Source organism: Amphiprion ocellaris, chromosome 14 (assembly GCF_022539595.1).
Source record: "Amphiprion ocellaris isolate individual 3 ecotype Okinawa chromosome 14, ASM2253959v1, whole genome shotgun sequence".
Lineage (NCBI taxonomy): Eukaryota > Metazoa > Chordata > Actinopteri > Pomacentridae > Amphiprion > Amphiprion ocellaris.
Genome location: NC_072779.1, coordinates 28,100,969 through 28,125,678, shown reverse-complemented (window position 1 = coordinate 28,125,678; position 24,710 = coordinate 28,100,969). Strand labels below are relative to the sequence as shown.

The 24,710-nt window shown below is 38.5% G+C and overlaps 1 protein-coding gene across 3 annotated transcripts in view; it reads right to left on the bottom strand.

Annotated features, from left to right (window-relative positions):
* Positions 1–24,710, bottom strand: part of hlcs (holocarboxylase synthetase (biotin-(proprionyl-CoA-carboxylase (ATP-hydrolysing)) ligase)) — a 75,382-nt gene that overhangs the window by 7,628 nt on the left and 43,044 nt on the right. For all 3 annotated transcript variants that reach the window (XM_055017383.1, XM_055017384.1, XM_055017385.1), the window contains one exon: positions 16,683–16,963. In XM_055017383.1, coding sequence (XP_054873358.1) covers positions 16,683–16,963 — 281 coding nt within the window. The remainder of the gene's footprint in view (positions 1–16,682; positions 16,964–24,710) is intronic.

Genomic DNA, 24,710 nt, shown 5'->3' with positions numbered 1-24,710 from the left:
TCTGGATCCATGGATTTGTTCAGCATTTCTGCATCATTGTGAGATAGCGACACGGCCTTACTGCAACTATGACAACAAACGAACACTATGTGAGCTGTCTGTTGACGATCACAAGATTGCGATCCTACTACAAATCGACTGCTGCTGACTTATTGGGATTTATCCGTTGGAAATGATACAAGGAACAACTGATTAAATTGTGGGGCGTTTTCAAGTCCCATCAATTCCCACCACCTGCTACATATTTAGGTCATGCGATTCGGTATCTGTACATAATGTACACATGCATAACACATGCCTGTGCTCAGCACAACATCCTTTCTTAGCAAAGATTTCATCCATCGGAAATGATACAAAGACTGAGTAGCGTTGGTCGAGTACTGTGCTCTCTGAGTGCTTTTCTTGTTACTATTGTTAGATAGCTGTTATTATGGGTCAGGAAGTGAAGGTCATATCATCAACTACCTTGTTTTTCCAAGATATTAAATGATGGGTCAATTGATTCATTAGCTGTACAAGAGACAACTATTTGATGCTTTTTTAAATAATAAGCTGGCATATTTCAAAGATGTTTCACTTTGCTCAATTTTTAGTGATTGTTAACTAAACCAGATACCAAAAGCAAAGGTTCATATATCTTTTACACTCATAGATTTTTAATATTGTATTATCTTGCAAAACAAATAAATGACCAAGTATTATATTTCTCTTTCCTTTTATTGGGTTCTTTTAATTTACTTTTATGATGAAATTAAGTACACCTGTAATTCTCAATGAGTCTAACCACACGAATACCAGAATTTCCTCATCTTTGGACACATGGCATATATCAGTCTACATGTCTGTATCATATCATAACACCGTATTCACATGGAAAAGAACTGCCAGAAGCCATAATTTAAAGAGAAAGGTGCACAACGTACCCCCTTCAGCAATAAGCAGCTGAAAAAACTGTCTCTAAAGACTGGTACAACATCTCTCCAGAAATCTGAACAACACCAGCAATAAAAGACGTGCTGTGTTTTGTTACATTAAATTCATACTGTGGAAACTGTATTTTAAACATCGTAAATCAAAATTCTTAGTAGTTTTATTTTGCATGAAAGCAAATATTCTATTGTTCAACTTAGAAGTAATGCAGTACTGCTGTAAGGTGATACAATTTTGAATCAATTGACATTTAAGTGACACTACACAGGGATGTTCTCACCCCAATTGTATACTGTATATCCAACAGAAGAAGCATCACAAAATTCACAAAAGCTTAAATTTTAGATCACCCTGCAAGGTTGCAATTATTAAGTCAGTCAGCATTTCATCATTGCTGACTTGAAAATTATTTTCTTCAGGGGCTATGGTACTATCAATAAGCAAAGAGAAAATGTTTGCACATTCTCTCATCTACAAATGTAATTAAAGCTGATCCGGGGACCCAATGCAACTGCCCTCTATTGACTAATGAACAAAGGGTGTGAAGCTGCAAAAGCAGGGTAGGGGCTTTCTACTATTGTGATGCAAAGCTGGTCTGTGGTAAATCAGCTTAAGTGCTGTCCCAGTGAGAGGGTTCCCCATCTCTGGTCAGACTGAGCTTTGTAAGAGATTCTCAAAGAACTGCTTATGAAAGGGACAGATGAATAATACAATCTAGATTCTGAGATCAGCACGTTCGATGGGACAAGCTCTTAACTTTGTAATGCAGACTAAATTAGTAATGACTTTTTCACACTTAAATGTTTCAAATCATCAAATTAATTTCAATGTAAGACAAAGATAAGACAGAAAAATACAAAATGCATTTTTTAATTGATGATTTCATTTATTGAAGACAAAATGCTGTCCAGCCCCATCTACTCTATGCGAAAAAATGTAATTGTCCCCTTAGCTACCAATCTCCCAAATGACCAAATTTATTAAGCAGTTGAGTTCAATTTCACCAGCCACATTCACATATTCGTTGCCGCCAGGCTTGTTGAATCCAAACAACATTTAAATAGAGCCTGTTACTAAGGCTCTGGGACTTGAAAGAACCACAGTGAGATGTATTATCCACAAACTGAGAAACATGGAACAGTAGTGAACCTTCCCAGGAGTGGCTGGCCTTTCTCCAGGAGCGCATCAAAAACTAATCCAAGAGGTCACAAAAGAACCCATAATTAAAACATCTCCAGCCTCATTTACCTCATTTAAGGTCAGTGTACATAATTCCACAATAACAAAGACACAGGAAGAAAATGGTATCGATGGGAGAGTTGCAAGGATCAAACCAATACTGACCAAAAAGAACATAAAGGTTTGTTCGGCATTTGCAAAAAATATCTGAATGAGCCCCAAGACATTTGGGATAACATCCTGTGGACTGATGAGTCAAAGGTGGAACTGTTTAGAAGGCATGGGTCCCGGTACATCTAGAGGAAAGCAAATACTGCATTCCACAAGAAGAACATGATACCAGCAGTAAAACATGGTGGTGGTAGTGTAATGGTTTGAGGACCTGGACAACTTGTCATGATTGTCGATGGAGCCATGAATCCTGCTCTTTATCAGAAAATCATGCTGGAGAATGTCCCCTATCAGTTCATGACCCAAAGCTCCACACTAATGGGTTATGCAGCATGACAAAGATCCAAAGCATACAAGCAAGTTCATATCGGAATGGCTCAAGAAGAACAAAATTAAGGTTTAGGAGTGAAGGAGTGAAAGTCCAGTTGAGAGGCTGTGCCAAAACCTTAAAAAGGCAGTCATGATTGAAAACCATCTAATGTGGCTGAATTCTAACTATTCTGCAGAGAGGAGTGGGCCAAAATTCATCCATGGTGATATAAAAGACGAATCATAAACTATGGCAAACATTTAACTGCAGTTAAATGAAGCTCATCCAGAGAATGCCAAGAGTGTGCAAAGCAGTAATCAAAACAAAGGGTGGCTATTTTGAAGAATCTAAAATTTAAAACATGTTTTGACTTCTGACTTATTTTACACATTTTTGTTTACTACATAACTCCATATGTGTTCATACACAGTGTTGATGCCTTTCGTGAGAATCTACAATGTAAATAGTTTATATATATATATGTATATCTATATCTATATCTATATCTATATCTATCTATCTATATATATCTATATCTATATCTATATCTATATCTATCTATCTATATATATATATATCTATATATATATATATATATATATATATATATATATATATATATATATATATACATATATACTATAACTATCGGCAGTTACATGGTCGAAAATGCCTTGTTGATGTGAGAGGTCAGAGGAGAACCGCCAGGCTGGTTGGAGATGACAGGAAGGCAACAGCAACTCAAATAATCATTTGTTACAACCAAGGAATGAAGAATACCATCTCTGAACGCACAACACCTCCAACCTTGAAGAAGATGGGCCACCACCACACCGGGTGCCACTCCTGTTGGCTAAGAACAGAAACTGATGCTACAATTTGCACAAGCTCACCAAAACTGGACAATACAAAATTGGAAAATTGTTGCCTGGTCTGGTGAGTCTCGATTTCAGCTGCAACATTCAGATGGTAGGGTCAGAATTTTATATAAACATAAAAGCACGGATCCATCCTGTCTTGTATCAACAGTTCAGGCTGCTGATGGTCGTGAACTGCCTGAGTATTGTTGCTAACCATGTCTATCCCTTTCTGACCACAGTGCACCTGTCTTCTAACAGCTACTTCCAGCAGGATAATGTACCATGTCACAAAGCTCAAATCATCTCAAATTAGTTTCTTGAACATGACAATGAGTTCACTGTACTCCAATGGCCTCCACAGTCACTAGATCTCAATCCATCAATCCAAAGGGACACCTTTGGGATGTGGTGGAACGGGAGATTCGCATCATGAATGTGCAGCCAACAAATCTGCTGCAACTGCGTGATGCTATCATGCCAATATGGACCAAAATCTCTGAGGACTATTTCCAACAACTTGTTGAAAGTATGCCACAAAGAATTAAGGCAGTTCTGAAGGCAAAAGGGGTCTAGCCTTTTACTAGCAAGGTGTACCTAATAAAGTAGTAGCCAGAGAGTGTATAGATAACCCCAAATAGCTGCCTCCTCACAACACAACACAACCAAACAACAAAAAAAAAACTCCTTGCTAACCAAAACTCTCCCTCAGATGGAAGGAAGAAATTTTGAAAACTCAATTTTAATAGTCTATTACATAAGCTGAAAACTGAAAATTAAAAAAAAAAAAAAAAAAAAAAAAAAAAAAAATCTGTGTAACTGAATTATGCTTCAGTACAAGTCTTTCAAAGTCATCAAATATTTCAATATGAACACATGCAGATGGCAAGTGGGTGGAGGGTTAAGTACTGACTAGGTGAGAGGTAATTATAAGCAATTTTAGCTGGAGCATGTCCCATTTGGGAGTGTAATTGGTTAGGAAGTGCTTAGCCCCTGCTGGTGTTGTAACTGGGAAATCTGCTTTTTTGGAGGACCAGCAGAATATCAATCCAGTTCTTGACTGTTGAGGTCTGTGTCAACAATTAACCTCCACGGAAATGAAGACAGCGTCCTCAAGCTTCAGAAATGAGCTTGAAATAAGTATACCTGGGCCTAACAAGAGAAATGAGGTAACTGCTGACCACCTCTTCTGACATCACAGTACCATCTGAATTTAGTTGGATCACAGGTTGGGGCAGGGACTACATTTGGAAATGCACCTCATTCAGCCTCAACTATAGAAGTAGATCAAGTTCTACATTGTAAAACATTAAAACCCTCAGTTACAGATTTATGTATTTCTATCTAGTCCTGTCTGATCTCCTCACTAATAATAACAGCAAGCATCATCATGTTTAAAACATCGAAGTGATAAAATTTCAACTGTCGTTCTAAACTGGACATCTATCATGTACGATCAGCTCAGGTAACATTACAACACAGATGTCTCTGAATTCATGTGCACCCTAGGCCCATTATTACATGTTAAAACAAAGTAATATGGCAGATGTATGCATGCCTTCTGAGATTTCTACATACTGGGTTTTGTTGTTTGGTTTGACAACCAATATGTGGAGTAACAAAAATACTCACAAGTTTTCCTAAAGAATGTGTCTGACTGAGCAAATAGAATGTAGGTTTTATAGATGACATCTTGGCCGTGCAATCAGTGCAGTCCTGTTTTTGCAGGCCAAGAAGACCAACTGAGATGAGTCCTCTTCTTTGCAATGATATGGCTAACAGTGTCATGATAGTTTAGGATGTGAAATCAGTTTAACTTTTATGCATATTACATTAATAATTTCAGCTTACTATGTGTAGTTTGAAATCAGGAACTTTAACACCAAAGCTGTGAAAAATGAGTCACTAAATGTTGTACTGTACTATATATTACTCTTTTACGTTGGAGAGTGCTACATTAAGAACTGAAAACATAGCATATCTGTCTCAACATGTATGAAGCTCAAATTAATATCCGGAATTGCATTATAAGATGAGAAGAAAATCATTAATGTTTTTACACACTCAGTGGGTGGCTGTCAATAAAGGAGGAGGAGCAGTGCTGTGCTAGGTGCCTTAAAGTGTTCTTGTGTACTCAAGGGATTTCTGTACAGGCCAGCTCAAGGTTGAAACTCTAGTAGTGATTACATTCCTCTAAAAGTTAATCTCATTTTGAAAGCCTATTCACTGAAGGCCTCCACAAGCCAAGAAAAAAGTTTGAATGAATTACACAGATTCTCATTCATGTCAGCAAAGTGATGCAAAGTCATGAGAGAATAAGCAATTAAAACCAAACAATGCCGAAGGATGGAAACAATGACATTGCAGATGTCAGAAATGAATGCACCATCCTCATGTCACAGGAAAACTGTGTGTACACAACTACTATAAGGACAACAATGTAATTTTCATCTAATTTTAACGGTTTTGCATCTTAATAATCATATGTTGATGAAATGAAAAAGGTGAAGTTCAAGCGCATTATACCTTAATGGTATAGAGCTGTGGTTCCCAAAGTGGGTGCCACAGCACCCAGGCAAAGTGTGAAGAATGATCCTATCATTGTTTATTTAAAGGAATGAACATTTAAATAAAGTACATTTTATGCTAAATTTTTATCTATCACACATTAAGACAGAAGTAAAAAGCTATAAATATCAAAACTGCTAAATTAAAAACGGTGTCATAGTCAGATTAATGAAAAAGGTATGTTGCTACATCTACCCCTTAATGCAATCTGAAGGTGGATTTATGTTCACATATCCATTTGTGTAGCTCTTTACCTAAGTAGAGTGAAGGATTATGGGAATTCAAGCAACATAGAGGCTACAGAGATATGCCTGCGTGCGGCCCTCCAACAAGCAAATAAGGCTTGTTTGATGATGAAACTATGCATATGATCGAATGGCGATTTGTTGACGGGTTGGTTGGAACTGGAAAGGGAACAACCATAGCAGAGTTCACATAAGCACTGCCTATGACCAAGGATGCACAGTTTGGCAGCAATTCCACTACAAGGGAAGTTTTAACCTACTATGATTTCTGTCTTTTCTGCATCAGGGGCAAAGCAGAGGGACTCACAACAATGTACACAACAACATATGTATTAGTATGTTTTGGCCTGGAGCCAGCTGAATTTGGACAAAAGTAAAATGACCAATAGTTTCACAGATAGGTTTGCCTTTTTGAGGAAGACATGCCACAAAAGTAAAAGGAAAAAGAGGGGGTTGATTTTTTCTTTTTAAAACAGCATTTTCACCTTCCCAAAGCATCAATTTGTTTGTTCGTTTCAAACAGACCTGGCAGAGATTTTTAAAGCACTTTGAAAAATGTCTAGATGTGAAGTTACTAATCCAAAATAATTTTAATTCCACAGATTCCACCAAACACATGCAACATTTAACTACTTAATCAGGTGGAGTTGATGTGGTCAGTGAAGATATTTTTCTGACAGCCATTTGTCTCCCAAACTAGCCCCTCCTCCCCAAAAGCCCTCTCACTTCCTAGATTAAAACATCTCAGATTAAAAGATTGTTTTCTGCCATCGCTGCTCATTTTTGAAACAGGATTTGCCATGCATAAGCGTGTTTGCATTGATCAACCAGCTGCATCAAAGGGATGATCAATAAGAGAGGACAAACTAATCTGTAAATGTGATTAATTTAGTTAATCTTGTTTACTGAGAAAAAGCAGAAATTATCATTTCCAAATAACACCACTGGAAGTAATCAATGACAGAGGGCTGTTCCATTACTGCAGGGCAGCTGAGATATCAATGCATGACCTTGCTTTACTACCTGCTTGTCTGGTCTAGTCCTACCTGACATGGCAGAAGCTCTGGACAACAAGACACAGCCCTCTATTAGACTAGACACCTATAAAATGTCCAGTTTGGTGTTGTTTGACCAAAGCCAGAGTCTTCTTGTATTCATGTCCAGCCAGACTATAACAGTTGTGAGCATTATTGATGGATTAATACTGACTGCTGAGGTAGCTAATTTCAGTCCCATCAAAGTGACTTCATTAATTAATTAATTCAGTTAACTATAATAAGATATGAATAAATAGGGGAAGTATTAAATTTAAACTTACGTTTCATCATATTTTGACCAGCAACTATGACATAAAATGGATATTAACAATATTCCCTGTTGTGGGAGACAAAAGCCGAAGATGCCTCTGCTTACTGGTGTGCACATGCGTGGGGGCACACAGCCAGGGTTACTATCCGTACCCGCTGCTTTCTTTGTGTTGATGTTGTGTAGTGCCCTTGTGACCTCAGTAGTGTCCAATATCACTTAATGGTTGCCTGATGGTATTCTATCACTACACTGGTGTTGCATTAAAGTGTGTGTCATTATCAGTATTTCTGAGATTAAGCAGATTCTTCACTTGGCTTTTCAGCCATGGTTTCTGTCTTTCTTGGCAGTGGTGACATTTTCTCAGTGCCAACAATAATCTATGGCAGTACAGATGAGGTGTACTTTTCTAGGTCAGGATTATCTGCAAAGCGAGCCCACTTGGTGCTGGCAACAAAAGTTCTGCTATTGCTGTATATAGCTAGTGTATGATGGTAGTGTCTCAGTACCAAGCATCGTTTACACACAGGCAACCTCCCCTACCTTTCTTCTTGCCCAAGGCATATGTTCTACGAACGCAGAGCAAAGAGTGGCCCATTAGCTCCACGACAGCGTCAGAAATGTTGCTGTTCAACCACGCCTTACTGGGGATTAGAATGGAACTGTCCTTTGTATCACGTCACGATGTTACTCTCAGCCTTAGCTCATCCATCTTGTTGGGCACGTATTGTACCTTTGCAAAAAAGATGATTGGGAGTGGGAGTTTGTTCCGTGTAGACGTTGTTTGAGAAACCCCATCTGAATATGGTACAGGTGTAACATAAGAAGAACTACATTGGCTACTATTTAAGATACTGTTGTAACTCTACATTTCTAGTTCATATCATGAATCTGTTGGATTTACCAATTACCGAAATCAATGTAGATGTATTTTACTGTGATCCTTTTGTAGATGTGATGTAGATATTATTTAATCAAAAAAAAGGGCATGTGAGTTACAGCTGAACTCATATGGATAACAGGTGGCTGTGGCAGTAGCTGCTGGTATAGTTCATGATATAGTTTTTATTCTTGTTTGATTACCTTGGTGGGTGGATTCTTTTTCAGGTTGTTAGGCATACAGCAGATGTTACCCAAGTTTAGTTGCAGTTCCATAGTATGTGTAGATGAGCATTTCCCACCTTACAACTGCAGTGTAATGGTGACAGTCTGCAAATACAGATTTAGACCTCCACGGTTTCATATGTAACAAACCATAATAAACCAATCCTGCCAACTTAAAGGGTGGGGCTTTCTGTATCATTATTCTTTAGAATTAGTTTCCAGAGTGAGAATGTATGGTTGAATTACTCCAATATTATAACTTGGCACTGAGTAGAGCAGAGTAGTTTTATAGTCTTCCAGCAGAGTTGTAGGTGGCTAGTATGCTCCTGCACCTGTGAGTGGCCAAAGGTTGTAGGGACATCACATCTGTACACTCTCAAGAAAGCAACTATGAAGAATCACATCTAACCATATTCAGCGTTTTTCAAATAGTTCTTTTTACATTTCCATAAAAAAATCTAAACATGCAACTTTGATAAGGAGAGATGAGTTTTTAGGGACTAAATCAATGACGATGGTAAATACAATGTTACCAGTGCTGTTTTTTAGAAGTGCTTGTACAGAAAAAGGTAGCTGTGGAATGCCCTTTGTCAGAATTTCAAACACTAAGCTACCTCCTCATAATAAATGTAGACATTTGATGAAAATAGAGTGGGCTGCTTGCAGGTAGTTAAAAGTAGTATTAATGAAGTGAAATAAAAACATATAGGTTTCTGAACCTCAAGGGACTTCCTAGTCCTTTCTTATGTAGGACTCATCAGCACCGAGAAGGACTCAGGGCTTTGGAGAAAAACATTCCTTCACTGGACAAAAAAAAAAAAAAAAAAAAAAAAGGCAAACACTGCACCATATGTTCCTTGGAATAAGAAATGAGGACGTTTAGGCATCTGCTTACAATCTTTTATAATTGCAGGTGGAGCATGCAAGGTCAATTGTGACAATTAGATTTTTATGGTCAAACTTGTTGCCACAGTTATGAGGAACCATTTTCTTTGCACCAAACCCGTGTCCTGGGGTTTGTGTTTTTCACAGGAAACACAACCTAATTTCATGCATTGTTAGTTTGGATATTGGATTGCTTGTAAAAACAATGATTGCAAGGGGTTTTGTGCAACAACTGGAGCAGCTTTAGGTGAAAGAGTTCTTTGTTAAGGTTGCTTTACAATTGGGAATTCAGAATGTGAAGGTGCTACTTTAGTGTTCTGTTTGTGTGACTATGCTATTAAATATGACGGTTTCAAAATTAAAAATTATAAATATTCCTAGTCACAGAAGTTTTATGGGCAGAAGTAGTAATGATAGACAGTGACCGTGCTTTACAAAACTGTGTTAATGCCAAAAATACTTTTCACATGAGGAGACATCATGGAAAAATGTATATAACCACAAGTAAAAGGAAAATTTATGTGAAGTGTAATAAGGGAGAAATGAACACAAAGTAAAAAGTGGATGCTTGGGTTTTTATGTCTGAGCCTGAAGCTTTTGCAAGAAAAAGTCAACATATAGGAAGATTTGCTCCAGGCACAGGGATCAATCCCAGCATAGCAGGAAAAGAATCATTATGCTCTCTGTACCAGCCAAGTGGTCTCTATAAGTCCTTAAGCCCACATTTCCCCCCAATTCCAACACTTTCACAGCACTGACTGTAGTTAACTAAACACCAGCAGTTAACTAAGAATTGTCACAAGTATTAATCTATATATTCTAATAATTAATTCCAAAATAGCTAACATATCCATTATGATGAAGACAACAATTTATTCATTTGATACTGTTTGGCAGGAGTTAAAATTTACAGAACAGTTAATTCTAAGGCTGGGTTTTGCAATTCTGCTGTACTGCATCTCTATTAATGTGCTTATATTAAGTACTTGCAATGCTAAACATTAACAAATACCACATACATGATTTTGATCTAATATGGACTTCTATATATGACCCATTTTATTTATCTGGCATGATGACATTATTTAATAATGACAAAAACTATCTCATTGTTTCTTGAATGTGGTGTTCCACATAAAGTAACCACAAAATGTAAATAGTATATGTGTACAATATGAAGTGAGTACTAAATTTGTGCTGTGTAATATTTGTCATCTTGAATACTAATTGTGGATCAAATTTTTTATTTTTTTACTACTAACAATACCATTTATACGTGTTTTAGTATAATGCTTATATATATGTGTGTGTGTGTGTGTGTATGTGTATATATATATATATATATGTGTGTGCATATATACATACATATACACAGACACACACACATATGTGTGTGTGTGTGTGTGTGTGTGTGTGTGTGTGTGTGTGTGTGTGTGTGTATATATATATATATGCCAAACAATTTATTTGCTAAGGTATATAAAATCATTTCCACACTGAAAATTACAAAGAGTCCACTGAAACATGAAGACTACTATTGACTTCCTGTTCCATCTGTTCAACATACAGAAATACCACAATGTGTAAAGGCTTCACAATGTGAAGCTGTGCACTAAAAAGCATTGACACTCTAAATTGGTCTGACTGTCCTGTGTCTCGGTCCTAGCTATTATTAGCTGCTACCAGACAAACAAAGTATTAATACCATGAACAAACACACAGTCTGCCAGCTATTGAGCCTTAGCTTCAAGCCTCTGCACTCAAGCAGCTGAACCTGTGTTTTCATCAGCTCTTCAATTTCAGACAGTGCTGACCTTTGGGCACTTAGCTTTCAGAACAAGTCCCTCTTTGCCTATTCTTGCTCATCTCAATCCTTTATTCATTTTGCAGATATTAGAAAAGCTCAGTCATTGTCACTTGAAAGGTCTTGAATAACTGACTCATCTGAAATTCATCATCTGTTCAACTATTTTCTGTTTTGAATATTGATATAATCCTATTATACAAATGAGACGCTATTCCCTTATCAACCTCAGGAAAGTGAAAGGTAAAAAGGTCTGTTACAATGTGCACTATTAGGAACAACCACAAAAAATGCAATACTGTGATCAAATTAATTCAAGTACAAGTATTTATGGCTGCTCTTTTAGCAGTGACTATATTTGCTGTTCAGCAGAAAATACAGTGCAGCTGAATGCTGTATCAGAAAGCACAATGAACTGCAGTTCTACTTTAAATCAAAATGAAGGGCTTCCCACCTCTCTAACCACTGACTCTTTAATTAGCTGAGTTTTGCATTGTAGTCACATCACCTTTTACTCTGTCTAAAATACATTTCTTGCTGTCTTACTTGCTGAATTGCAAATTAATTCACCTTGTTACTACATACAGGAAAAATAATATATCTGCATATTTGACCAAGTCAAGGCAACAACTCAACACAAACAACATATAATCAATGTAGCCTCTGGCAGGATTGTGTCAATACACTAATTTTATCAAACTGTGTGTCGTAGGAGATACAGTCATGGAAGAAATTATTAGACCACCTGTGTTTTCTTCAATTTCTTGTTCATTTTTTTTTACATTTGTTTGGACAAATATAATGATAACAACAAAAATAGCTCATAAGAGTTGAATTTAAGAGCCAATATCTAGCCATTTTCCACGGTTTTCTTGATAATAACCAAAATCACTTAAGTTTTTTAATCAATTGAGGAGGCCAAGGCATGGTTCAAACATTCTGGTACTCCATCCAGGCTTTAACTGACCTTGCTGTGTGGCAAGGGGCATTGTCTTGTTGGAAAATCCAGTCATTAGAGGCAAGAAAGAGTTTTCCAGCGGATGGAAGAGGACTGCTTTCAAGAGTAGCCCTGTACATGACCTGGTTCATTTGCCCCTCACACAATTGCATTTGTCCTGCTCCACCCATACTGAAACAACCCCGGATCATCATTGATCCACCCCATATTTTACTGTAGGGGCAAGACAGTCTGTTTAGAAGGCTTCTCCAGACTTCCTCCTAACCAGTAAGTTGGCTCGAGTGGGCATCAACTGAAAATAGGATTCATCACTGAAGAGAACCTTAGCCCAATCATCAACAGTCCAATCCTTGTGATCCCCAGCAAGAGCAACTGGGTTTTCCTTTGCCTTTTGGCTTCATCTGTGTCCTGTGGAGACCTCAGATCAGCTTCAAGAAGTCGGTTTCCAACAGTCCTTGCCAAACAAGTCATATTTCTCGACAGTGCCCACTCATTTTTAAGATCCCTGGAGGTCTGACGACAATTCCTGGCACAGGAATGGATAAGTCTTGTGGGGTAGAAAGACATTTCCTGCTGCGACCAGCTAGCAATTTGGTAGTACCATGTTCGGCGTGTTTTTTCTTGGTGTAATGAATGGCTGTCTTGGAGATCTTCAGTTTTTTTGCTACCTGTCTCTCACTCATGCCAACTTCCAGCAGTGCCAAAATGGCATTACTGATGAAAGCATTATTGTTCATCAAGCAAAAACTCAATTCTCACTTTGATAGCTCCCACTGGCACTTCTCTACAACTGTTTAGAATTGCAAATTCTATCAAAAAAGGTGTGTTTTCTCTGAAAATATTCAGTATAGTCAGGATACTTAGTAAATGTAAATGCTTAAAGAAATGAAACAGGCATTCCTTAATAATAACATTAATCAAGGCTGTCCCAGAGAGACATCTGGAAACTCAAACATTAGCAGTGAAACTGAACTGCTGCAACCAGTTTGGGGTTACATGGCCTACTCATTCACCCTGCTTTAGTTTTTGTATAACCTTAATGACAACACTGTCTGTTCCAATCAGCTCAGTGCTGCTCCACAATCCATTTTTCAAACTTTATGACAGTTTTAAATGCTCCCACCTGCTGCCTGATCGACCTGCTCAGTGGCCACATTTATTCACATGTGTGGATGCAGACAAAGAAGTCCATTAGGTGCAACTTGCCTTTGCTGCAGTGAGGTCACTTGCGCATTTAATTAGTTCCAGCCTGTCTACACTCCCACAACAGTGTGAGCGCACAGACACATGCACGCACTTGAGCAACGAGATACTTTACTTACTCATTATGAGTGAATATCTGAAACAGCTCTCATTGATTGTCCTTATCTGTCTACTCGTGCAACATACAGTATATCCAATGTATATACAGCACATGTATATATACACTAGCAGCCAGAAGTTTGGACATACCTTCTCATTTGACGTTTTTTCTTTATTTTTACTATTTTCTACATTGTAGATACATACTGAAGACTTCAAAACTGTGAAGCAAGATATACGGAATTATGTAGTAAATAAATAACAGTGAAATAATTTTAAATATGTTTTATATGTTAGATTCCTCAAAGGAGCCACCCTTTGCTTTGATGACAGCTTTGCAAATCCTTGGCATTCTCTCCATGAGCTTCATGAGGTAGTCAACTGAAATGGTTTTCACTTCACAGGTGTGCCTTGTCAAGGTTAATTTGTGGAATTTCTTGCCTTCTTAATGGGGTTGGGACCATCAGTTGTGTTGCGCAGAAGTCAGGTTGGTACACAGTTGACAATCCTATTTGACAACTGTTAGAATCCATATTACGGCAAGTAACAATCGGCTAAGTAAAAAGAAATGACAGTCCATCATTACTTCAAGAACTGAAGTTCAATCAGTCTGGAAAATTGTAAAAACTTTGAATGTAACCCCAATTGTAGTTGCAAAAACCATCAAGCGCTATGACAGAACTGACTCTCATGAGGACTGTCCCAGTTCCAGAAAAACCAAGAGTCATCTCTGCTGCTGAGGATAAGTTCATCCAAGTCACCAGTCTCAGAAATCGCAAGTCAACAGCACCTCAGATTAGGGCCCAGAAAAATGCCACACAAAGTGCTAGTAGCAGACACATCTCTACATCAACTACAACTAACATCAACTACTAGAGGAGACTTCACAAATCAGGCCTTTATGGTCAAATAGCTGCTAAGAAACCACTACTAAGGAAAAGCAACAAGCAGAAGAGATTTGTTTGGGTCAAGAAACACAAGGAATGGACGATAGACCGGTGGAAATCTGTGCTTTGGTCTGATGAGTCAAAATTTGAGATTTTTGGTTCCGCCCACCATGTCTTTGTGCGATGCAGAAAAGGTGAATAGATGGTCTCTACATGCATGGTTTCCACCATGAAGCATGGAGGAGGACGTGCAATGGTGTGGGGGTGCATTGCTGGTGACACTGTTGTGAAGGCACACTGAATCAGCATGGCTACCACAACATCCTGCAACAACACGCCATTCCATCCGGTTTGTGTGTAGTTACACCATCATTTATTTTTCAACAGGACAAAGACCTCAAACACACCTCCAGGTTGTAAAAGGGCTATTTGACCAAGAATGAGAGTGATAGAGTGCTGCGTCAGATGACCTGGCCTCCACAGTCACCTGACCTCAACTCAATCCAGATGGTTTGGGATGAGATGGACCACAGAGTGAAGGCAAAAGGGCCAACAAATGCTCAGCATCTCTGGGAACTCCTTCAAGACTGTTGGAAAGGTGACTACCTCATGAAGCTCATCCAGAGAATGCCAAGAGTGTGCAAAGCAGTAATCAAAGCAAAGGATGGCTATTTTGAAGAATCTAAAATATAAAACATGTTTTGACTTATTTCACACTTCTGTTTACTACATAATTCCATATGTGTTCATTCATAGTTTTGATGCCTTCAGTAAGAATCTACAATATAAATAGTCATAAAATAAAGAAAAAACATTAAATGAGAAGGTGTGTCCAAATTTTTGACTGGTAGTGTACATACATGTACACATGCACGTATGAGGTTGGTAGTCTGTTTTCTGTATGGTGAGTTTATTTATTAATTTATTCAATAAGCTAGCAATTCCTGGTCAAATATTTTTCAAAAATTTGTAAAAGCAATATTGTGTCATCCCTGTGATAAATATATTTTGGGTAAGTATGATATCACCTATAAACTCTGTGGTCTACTTCTAGTGACCCTGGAATGGGCATGTGATTTCTCTATGGCCTTTCACAATCTGTGTGTACAGATGAGTACAAAGTTTCAGTTCACAATTGAAAGCCATCAGCCTCTAGAATTACAAGCAAAAGCATTAAACAAAAACTATTTCAACTAAATGGTTACAGAATAAGGGGTCGGTTATAAATGTGTGGGCAGATAATGACCTGATAGAATAGAATAGAATAGAATAGAACAGAACAGAATAGAATAGAATAGAATAGAATAGCCACTTTATTGTCAACCAGAACATACACTAGTTGGTGCACATCATGACTGAAATTAACTGTATCTTCTCTGACAAACATGACACATGACAAACAGCATTTGGATTGCTGATGATCTGTCATGATCATGATCTTAATGACTAAAGAACATGCATGCTTCTAAGAAATGTAGTTTGTCATAAAGAAAGCTAAAAGTAATTTCAAATATTCTGTTTTATCTCTTTAATATGCAAATAAATGCAAATCATAATCTAATCATCATGAACTATTGTGTTCACAAAAGTGATTATTGCTTATTGTTTTGAAAAAACTTCCCATACAAACGTGTTTGTCTTTGGTTACTATATACCTGGTATCAGTCTTTTAAATGTATTAAAGTGTTAAGAAGTCAAAGCAATTTCTGTAAAATCAGTGGTCCCTCATTAATATGATTTTATTCTAATATTTTATGAAGAAAGATGCCCTGAACTTACTCCATATGGGGCACCTGTAGCGTCTAATATTAAGTTTCTAATATGTTCTGGAACTACTGTGTTAACAAGAATGTGTCTACACTGTTAAAGATGTCAGTTTGATAAGACAATGTCCTGCATAATGTATCAAGGTGGCAGGACATAAAATATCATCTGGACTTTGGGGGCTCCACTAAGCAACCTGAACTATGTTATTCTAATAGCAGCAGCTGAATGTGTTTCAGGGTGAAAGGTGCGGTGTAAGGTTATAGCTGGCCAGCCTGTGCACATTGCAGCAATCAAACCCAAGTGCCCCCTTTCTTGGTCACAAAGCCACACATTCTGACTGTGAGAAAAGAGAGCTGCAGGCTCAAGTACATATTTAAAAAAATAAACAGGCTCAGAGGAACATGCGTTACCCTTCAAGCAGGTCCATGGTCGAAGTGACGACCTCAGCAAACAGCAGGGTGTGTCCTAGAAGGTTGGTCTTTAGGTTCTTGCTGTAGATCTCCATGCTGAACTGTGGCCAGCTCTGGGAGTCTGAAGAGTCAGTAAGCAAGGCCAGAGAGCCCTCAGGAAGCAAAGGACCATCCTGGAATTCCAAATTGGATGCTAGCCTGAGAGAGGCCTTGGATATAGTAAGGACGCCATCTCCATCTGCGTGTGTGTGCAGCCACTTCAGGACCGTGGCCTTAGCCTCCTGCGTAAAACACAGAGGAGCAGAGAACACTTTGTTTTTTTGTCTTTAATACGTGATATTGTAGCAATTTCTCTACCTCTACAAACGCACTGTGTACAGACAACATACATTGACTCTGAACACTAGAACATTTGAGATAAGTCTGGTATTAATTCTGTATATCTTTTGAACAAATCTCAATAATGTGTTAGCTCATCTCTCAATATTTTCTATCTTCTCCATCCTGTCTGTAGTCCTCAGTTGCAAGGCCACTTTAGTGTACTTACACTGTAGCCTCATTCAAAAAAAACCCAAAAAATGTCATCCAGGGCAACAGTATGGCTCACTGACATGTTTTGATAATTTTTCATAAACAATGGAGATGGGTGGAGCAATACTGTAGTATTTGGAGTGTGGTGCAAGGGGAACATTTTGTTTCCATTTATGAGGTGTGGCAAATTTTGTATAATTTAAGGCACAGTTTCATGTGACCACAACATCAGTCTATTAATCATGTCTGTCAATCATCATTATTTTTCTGAATGCTACCGAATGGCTATCATTCATCTTTGAAAGATGGGGTGGGCCGCAAGTGAACCTCAGACCTAATTAAACCCACTCATGCTAACTGGTTCCAATGGGAGGTCTGGACATTCAACCACATACGGACCACCTGCGGTACCGGGACCTACACCACTTGACTGTCAAGTAAAAAAAATTTAAAAAGCGCTGATATATTCTTAATTTCTCATAAAACAGCAAATGCTGTTAAGAGTTGCGCAGAATGATGTCCTTGCATCGTTTGCCCAATACATGGAGCTCTGATTCCAGTCAGTCCTCAGTCCTCACCACTGTCTTATCAGATAGATAGATAGATAGATGGATAGATAGATAGATAGATAGATAGATAGATAGATAGATAGATAGATAGATTAAACCTTTATTGATCCCACAGCAGGGAAATTTACCATGTAACAGCAGCAGCAAATAGAACAGAAGGACAGCAGCACACAATGTACACAGCGCATAGATATAAATATTTTCTCCTTCTAAAAGAAAAAAGTAAGGTATAGGAGTAAGCTACAGCCAGGTAACATTACAGGAGTGGGCTGAGCCAACAGGCAAGTTCATAACAACATTGTGAAATAAACAATGACTCAACATGTCTCCCGTTTCAATTAAGAGAAAAAGCTAAAATGATTAAAATGATCAACATTACTGTCTGTTTTCAGGAACCGTCATGATGTCATGTCACTCTTAGTTGTACTTGGTCAGAAAATACTATAACATGACACAAACTGTAACAGCAACTCACTGTGTGTGTTGTTATGGAGTAACATTCATGTCTGACTATTTGTGACCATTATATATTTAAAATGCAACTCTATCAAAGATGACATGTTTTGACATCTGAGAAAGGTGTCTGGTTTTTGTTTTGGTTCATATGAGTCATGACTTCATGGAAAAGAAAACAATGGAGTAGAGAAAATGTCATCTAACATTAAAGAGCATCAGAGGGCTGCATAAATAATGTTTTGCCAGTAACTTCACTCATTAATGTTGCTTATAGACAACATATATATATACAACCTACCTCTAATTTGCAGTAACAAGAAGTAAAAGACAAGATGTATTTCATAACTCATTTATAAATTGACTCTTTTTTAAGGTTATATAATTTCCCAGAGGTTTAATGCTTTGTTGCATGTTTTTGTACTTGGAAATTCCTCTCTTTTGTAAATTTATTGCAAAGTATTGTAAAACCGTAAAATGTTCTGCCTGTAATTCACATCTTTGTTGTTGTAAGCATTAAGGGACCAAAAACTAAGTTATTTTATTCATAATATATTTTTTAAATTAATCGGCCAATTAATCAGTTATCAGAATTTTTTTTCTGCCAAATACTGGAATCAGCATCGGAATCAAAACATCCATGTCGCTCGGGCCCTACGGAACAGCATGTTGACCCTCTCCATGGGAAATCTGAATACAAAAAATCCCAAGATGGAACAGTCGACCGACATACAGTAATCTGCATGCTCTGCAGGAAGGAGTTTTCTTCTCACTGAAGCACTTCCAGCTCAAAGTACCACATTAACGCGAAGCATGCGTTAGTTGAGAATTCCAACGTGAACCTTTAAAAGTGTTTAATAAACACCATAAGTGCATATATATTCTCTTTCTTGAGTCTGTTTGCACATGCAAAATGAAACGATTAAAATATTTGATTTGATATATATATATATATATATATATATATATATATATATATATATATATATATATATATATATATATTACACACACACACACACACACATATATAGGTACAATATAGATATAACTGCTCTTTGTGAAACTAGATTGCCTGGATATGACAGCTTGGAAGACCACGGGTACATCTTCTTTTGAAAAGGGAGAGAAGCAGGGGTGGGCTTTGCAGTTAGAAAGGAGATAGCAGCAATGCTTGATGAGGAACCGGTGCCAATCAACGGCAGGATAATGACTATGAGACTCCTGCTACAGTGGAATATGTATGCCACACTCATCAGTGTATATGCCCCAACAATGACCAACACAGAGAAGGCAAAGGAAGAGTTCTATAGTGATTTATGTGAGACCATCAGTCGTGTACCAACTGAAGACAGGCTAATACTTGTTAGAGAGTTTAACGCCAGAGTTGGTTCTGACATTGAGAAATGGAAAGGAGTGCTCAGCAGTCATGGAGTAGGCAAGTGCAATGCAAATGGAGAACCTCTACTTGCACTATGTTCAGAGCACAACTTTGTGATAACCAACACTATATTTAAGCACAAGGACACACACAAGAAGACATGGATGCACCCAAGATCGAAGCACTGGCACTTGATAGACTGCATCATAGTAAGGAAGAGAGATATAAGGGATGTATTGGACACCAGAGCAGTAAGAGGTGTGGACTGTGGTACTGACCATATTATGCTGAGATCCAGATTAAGGATTTGCAGACGAAAACAGCACTGCAGGACGGGTGCGAAGCCACCACGGAAGCTAAACACTAGTGCACTGAAAGGCGAAAAGAAGCAGGAGGAACTTACACAGGAGATGGATGAAAACTTGAAAGACTGGGACAGCAACAACTTAGAGAATGACATAGAAGAGAAATGGGCAACACTGAAGGATACGGTGTATCAGACTGCGAGTGATGTATTAGGCCACCCCGAGAGGAAACATCAAGATTGATTTGACAAGCACGATGAACATCTGAAGAAACTACTAGAAGCAAGGAATACAGCTAGGCAAGAAAACCTACAGTGTAACACAAGGTCGAAGAAGAACAAATACTGAAAGGCTCAGAGTGAGCTACAGAAGTACACCAGAAAGATGAAGTTAAACTGGTGGGATGAAAAAGCGGAGGAACTTCAAACTGCAGCAGACAAGAGGGACATGAAAACATTCTTCACAGGTTTGAAAGAGATCTATGGCCCTAAACCAAGAGGACTAATCCAACTAAAGGCCACGGATGGTGAAGCAGTGTTGCAGGAGAAAGACAATATCCAGGACAGATTTGCAGACCATGTTGACCAACTACTACACAACCCTGGTAATCTCATTGAAGAGGCTAAAGAAGCTCTTTTGCAGCGACCAGCCGTAGCAAGCCTGGATGAACCACCAAATCTTAATGAACTAATGGCAGTATCAGGACAACACAGGATGGTAAAGCTCCATGAAGGGATGGAATTCCAGCAGAAGTGGGGAAATTTGGTGGTGTTCAGCTGACCAACTGCCTGCACAAGCTCATCCAAGAGATATGAGATGTACAGAAAGTTCCTCAGGACTGGAAGGATGCAAATATTGTGCCTTTGTTCAAGAAAGGTGACAGGAAAGACTATGGAAACTACCAAAGTATATCACTGCTAGCCATTTTCAGTAAGATATTCTCACATGTACTACTGAATAGGCTCAATGAACGCATCGCACAAAATGTACTACCGGAAACCCAGTGCGGTTTAAGAAGTGGCAGAAACACAATGGACATGATTTTCTACTTCAAACAGGTTCAAGAAAATTGTATTGAACAGAACATGCCACTTTATGTAGTCTTCACAGACTTCACTTAAGCCTTCGATACTGTTTCGCGACAAGGACTTTGGCAGGTACTCAAGAAATATGGCTGTACAGGGAAGTTTGTCAGTTTGATTGAGGCACTCCATACAGGTATGCCAGCAAATGTGGCCATGTGTGGTTCACTATCTAAATAGTTTTCAGTAAGCAACAGGGTGAAACAAGGGTGTGGTGCTGGCGCCTACACTCTTCTCGCTATATCTGGTAGCCATGCTTGAGGTGGCCTTCAAAGACACTTTAGAAGGAGTATAAGTCCAAACAAGGAAAGAAGCAGACCTGTTCAATGTGGCACAGTTTAAAGCCAAGAGTAAGACATTGATAAAGGTAGTAAGAAATGCTCTTGCCGACGATAGCGCTCTAGTTGCACACAGTGCCGAAGATATGCAATCTTTAGTAGAGAAATTCCAAGAGCAGCTAGCCATCTTCAATAACATCCATCCTATTGCCAATCTACCCTTCACTTCCAAAATCCTCGAAAAAACAGCGTCCCAACTCCACTTTCATCCATCCCACAATAACCTGCATAAACAGTTTCAATCTGGTTTCCACCCACTCCATAGCACAGAAACAGCGCTCATCAAAATCACTGACGACATCCTTATGGCAGCTAATTCTGGACTCCTCACCATCCTCATCCTCCTTGACTTTAGTGCGGCCTTTGATGCCATCTGTCACACCACCCTCCTCAATAGACTCATCTTCCACTTGCATCATGCACACTCCGTTAGACTGGTTCACTTCCTACCTCTGGCTGCACTCAGTTCATTCAACTCAAATCCTTTAAATCCATCCCTTCCTCGGTCATCATTTACCTCCTCCCCCTCTGCAATATCTTCCGCAAATTTAACATTCATTTCCACTGCTATGTAGATGACACCCAGCTTTACATCAGAAGTAAACCCTCGTCCACTCTCCCACCCACCTACCTCACTGATTGCATTGCTGAAAAAAAAAACCTGGTTAAAAACCCTAAACTTCCTTAAATCAAACATCAACAAAATTGAGGTTCTCCTCATTGGCACTAAGTCCACTTTATCCAAAACCAACAGCTTTTCTATCAGCTTTGATATGCTTTTAAAGATGTCCACAGCTGCGTCACTTCCCGTCTGGACTACTGTAACTCTCTCCTCTCCGGCCTCCCTCCATAAACTTCAACTGGTTCAGAACTCAGCTGACCGTATCATCAGTCAAACCCCTTCTATCCACCACCTGACTCCTGTCCTCCAACAGCTCAACAGGCCCCAAGTTCAGTACTGCATTCAATTCAAAATCCTCCTGTTAACATTCAAGGCCATCCACAACCTCGCCCCCCTATATTTTTCTGACCTCCTTCATGTTCCCGCTCTTCTCCGCTCCCTCAGATCTTCTTCCTCTGTTCACCTGTCTGTCCCCTCCACCTGTCTCACCACCATGGGGAATAGAGCATTCAGTTGCTCTGCTCCCCGTCTCTGGAATTCACTATCACTCCAACTCAGAAATATCGATTCATTCCCCCATTTCAAATCGCAACTCAAAACACATCTGTTTAAAACTGCATATTCCATCTGACACCAATTCCTCTGTTTTTTGTATTGTTTTTACAGTTTTTTAATGTGTATTTTTTGTATATATGAACATGTTTGTACGGTGTCTTTGAGCACAGAGAAAGGCGGTTTCAAACTAAATTTATTATTATTATTATTATTATTATTATTAAAGGATCGGCTGCTAACATCTTGGTGCCAGATACCACAGCACGCCTTCAGGGGTCAGCACGCCTCGACGAGTCAGGGCTGTTTTAGCAGCAAAAGTGGGACCAACACAACATCAGGCAAGTGGTCATAATGTTATGCCTAATCGGTGTATATTGTGCCCTCGAAAAGCTAACATTATGTGCACACAAGATGATCTCTATGTACACTTTCTTGACAGCCCACTAGAAAACATGATGCCAGTTCAAACGACACATGATTCCACCAATCCATAGTGTACTGATTCTGGTTGATTTCACAGTCAAGACAGCCAGAGGAGTGGAAACCATGGAAATCGTGGACACAAGCCCAGTTGAAAAATGCTGAAAACATGGCATGCACAACGTGTACTCTTCTGCATGATGCAAAACAAGAACATAATGGCGAATGCTTGGCTATAAACACAAAACTTGCCTATATTGTCAGGCAGGATACGTACACTGAGTCACAAGGAGCAGTTGAAGCTGTGATAATTATACCAGCACTGAAAGCATTGTTCCAAGTCCACAACCTTTGTTACCAGCTGTGTGACAACATCTCATGTCTCATGGCTGCTGGTTAAAGGACATGGATCCTATGAACTTGGTCCAATGGTGAAGGAAGCACTACAGTTATGAAAGTGGAAGCCCAATGACCACAAATGTATTGACACAAAACAGGAGAAACAATAATTTAGAATATCTTTAAAAGCATGTCATAAAGGAATACAAGAAAAGGCTTTAGTAGATAAACAGACACATACACAAATGATACCAACACCACAGCATGAAAATCCATTAAATCAGGCACCACAGGAGGTATGGTCAACACATAAAACAGATGTAGGTGTTGTAGTAAATTTATTATTACCTTGGTCTTCCTATTACCTAGTTTGGAGTGCACTCCGCAGTTTCTGTATTTCTGTGCTGAAAAATGCCTTCTATCTTCATAAAATTCATAAATAAGCAGAGCTATAATATGTAAAGGACAAATACTGCAGTAAACTGTATTACCTTGTTGAGTTTTGTCGGTCACATCTCAGTTAATACTGTACTATACCACTACTTCCAGATTTACTGTACTTATTTGCCTTTAGTTATGAAGGCCAACATTTTACATACACATCTCTCGTATAGACCTATCAGCAGCATCATTAACTCCATCACTTCCAACACTGCATAATACCTCGAAACCATCTTAGCACCACTAGTGGAAACACCGCTCTTCACTAGCGCCCGACCAATACGGGCTTTTTGAGAACAATGTCAATTCCGATATTAGGCAGAAAAAAAATCTGATAACTGATTATTCTGGAGATTGATTTAAAAAATATATAATGAATAAAACAACTTCTTTTTTGGTCCCTTAATACTTACAACAACAAAGACATGAATTACAGGCAGAGCATTTTATTGTTTTACAATACTTTGTCCTTTAGTATTTGTTGAACTTTACAACAGAGAGGAATTTTCAAGTACAAAAATATGTAACAAAGCATTAAACCTCTGGGAAATTACATAACCTTAATAAAAGAGTCTATCTATAAATGAGTTATGAAATACATCTTGCTTTGTATTTCTTCTTGCTGTAAATTAGAGGTAGGTTATAGTACAGGCAAAGTTACTGGCAACACGTTATTTATGCAGCCCTCTGATGCCCTTTAATGTTAAATGACATTTTCTCTACTCCAGTGACACCTTTCTAGGATGTCAAAACATGTCATCTTTGATAGAGTTGCATTTTAAAAATATAATGGTCACAAATAGTCTGACATGAATGTTGTTCCATAACAACACACACAGTGAGTTGCTGTTACAGCCTGTATCATGTTATAGTATTTTCTGAGTAAGTAAAACCAAGAGTGACTGTTGCTAAAAACAGACAGTAATGTTAATTATTTTAATTTTTCGGGCCTTCACTGAATAACTCCCCAACCCGTGTTCACATCGCTCCTC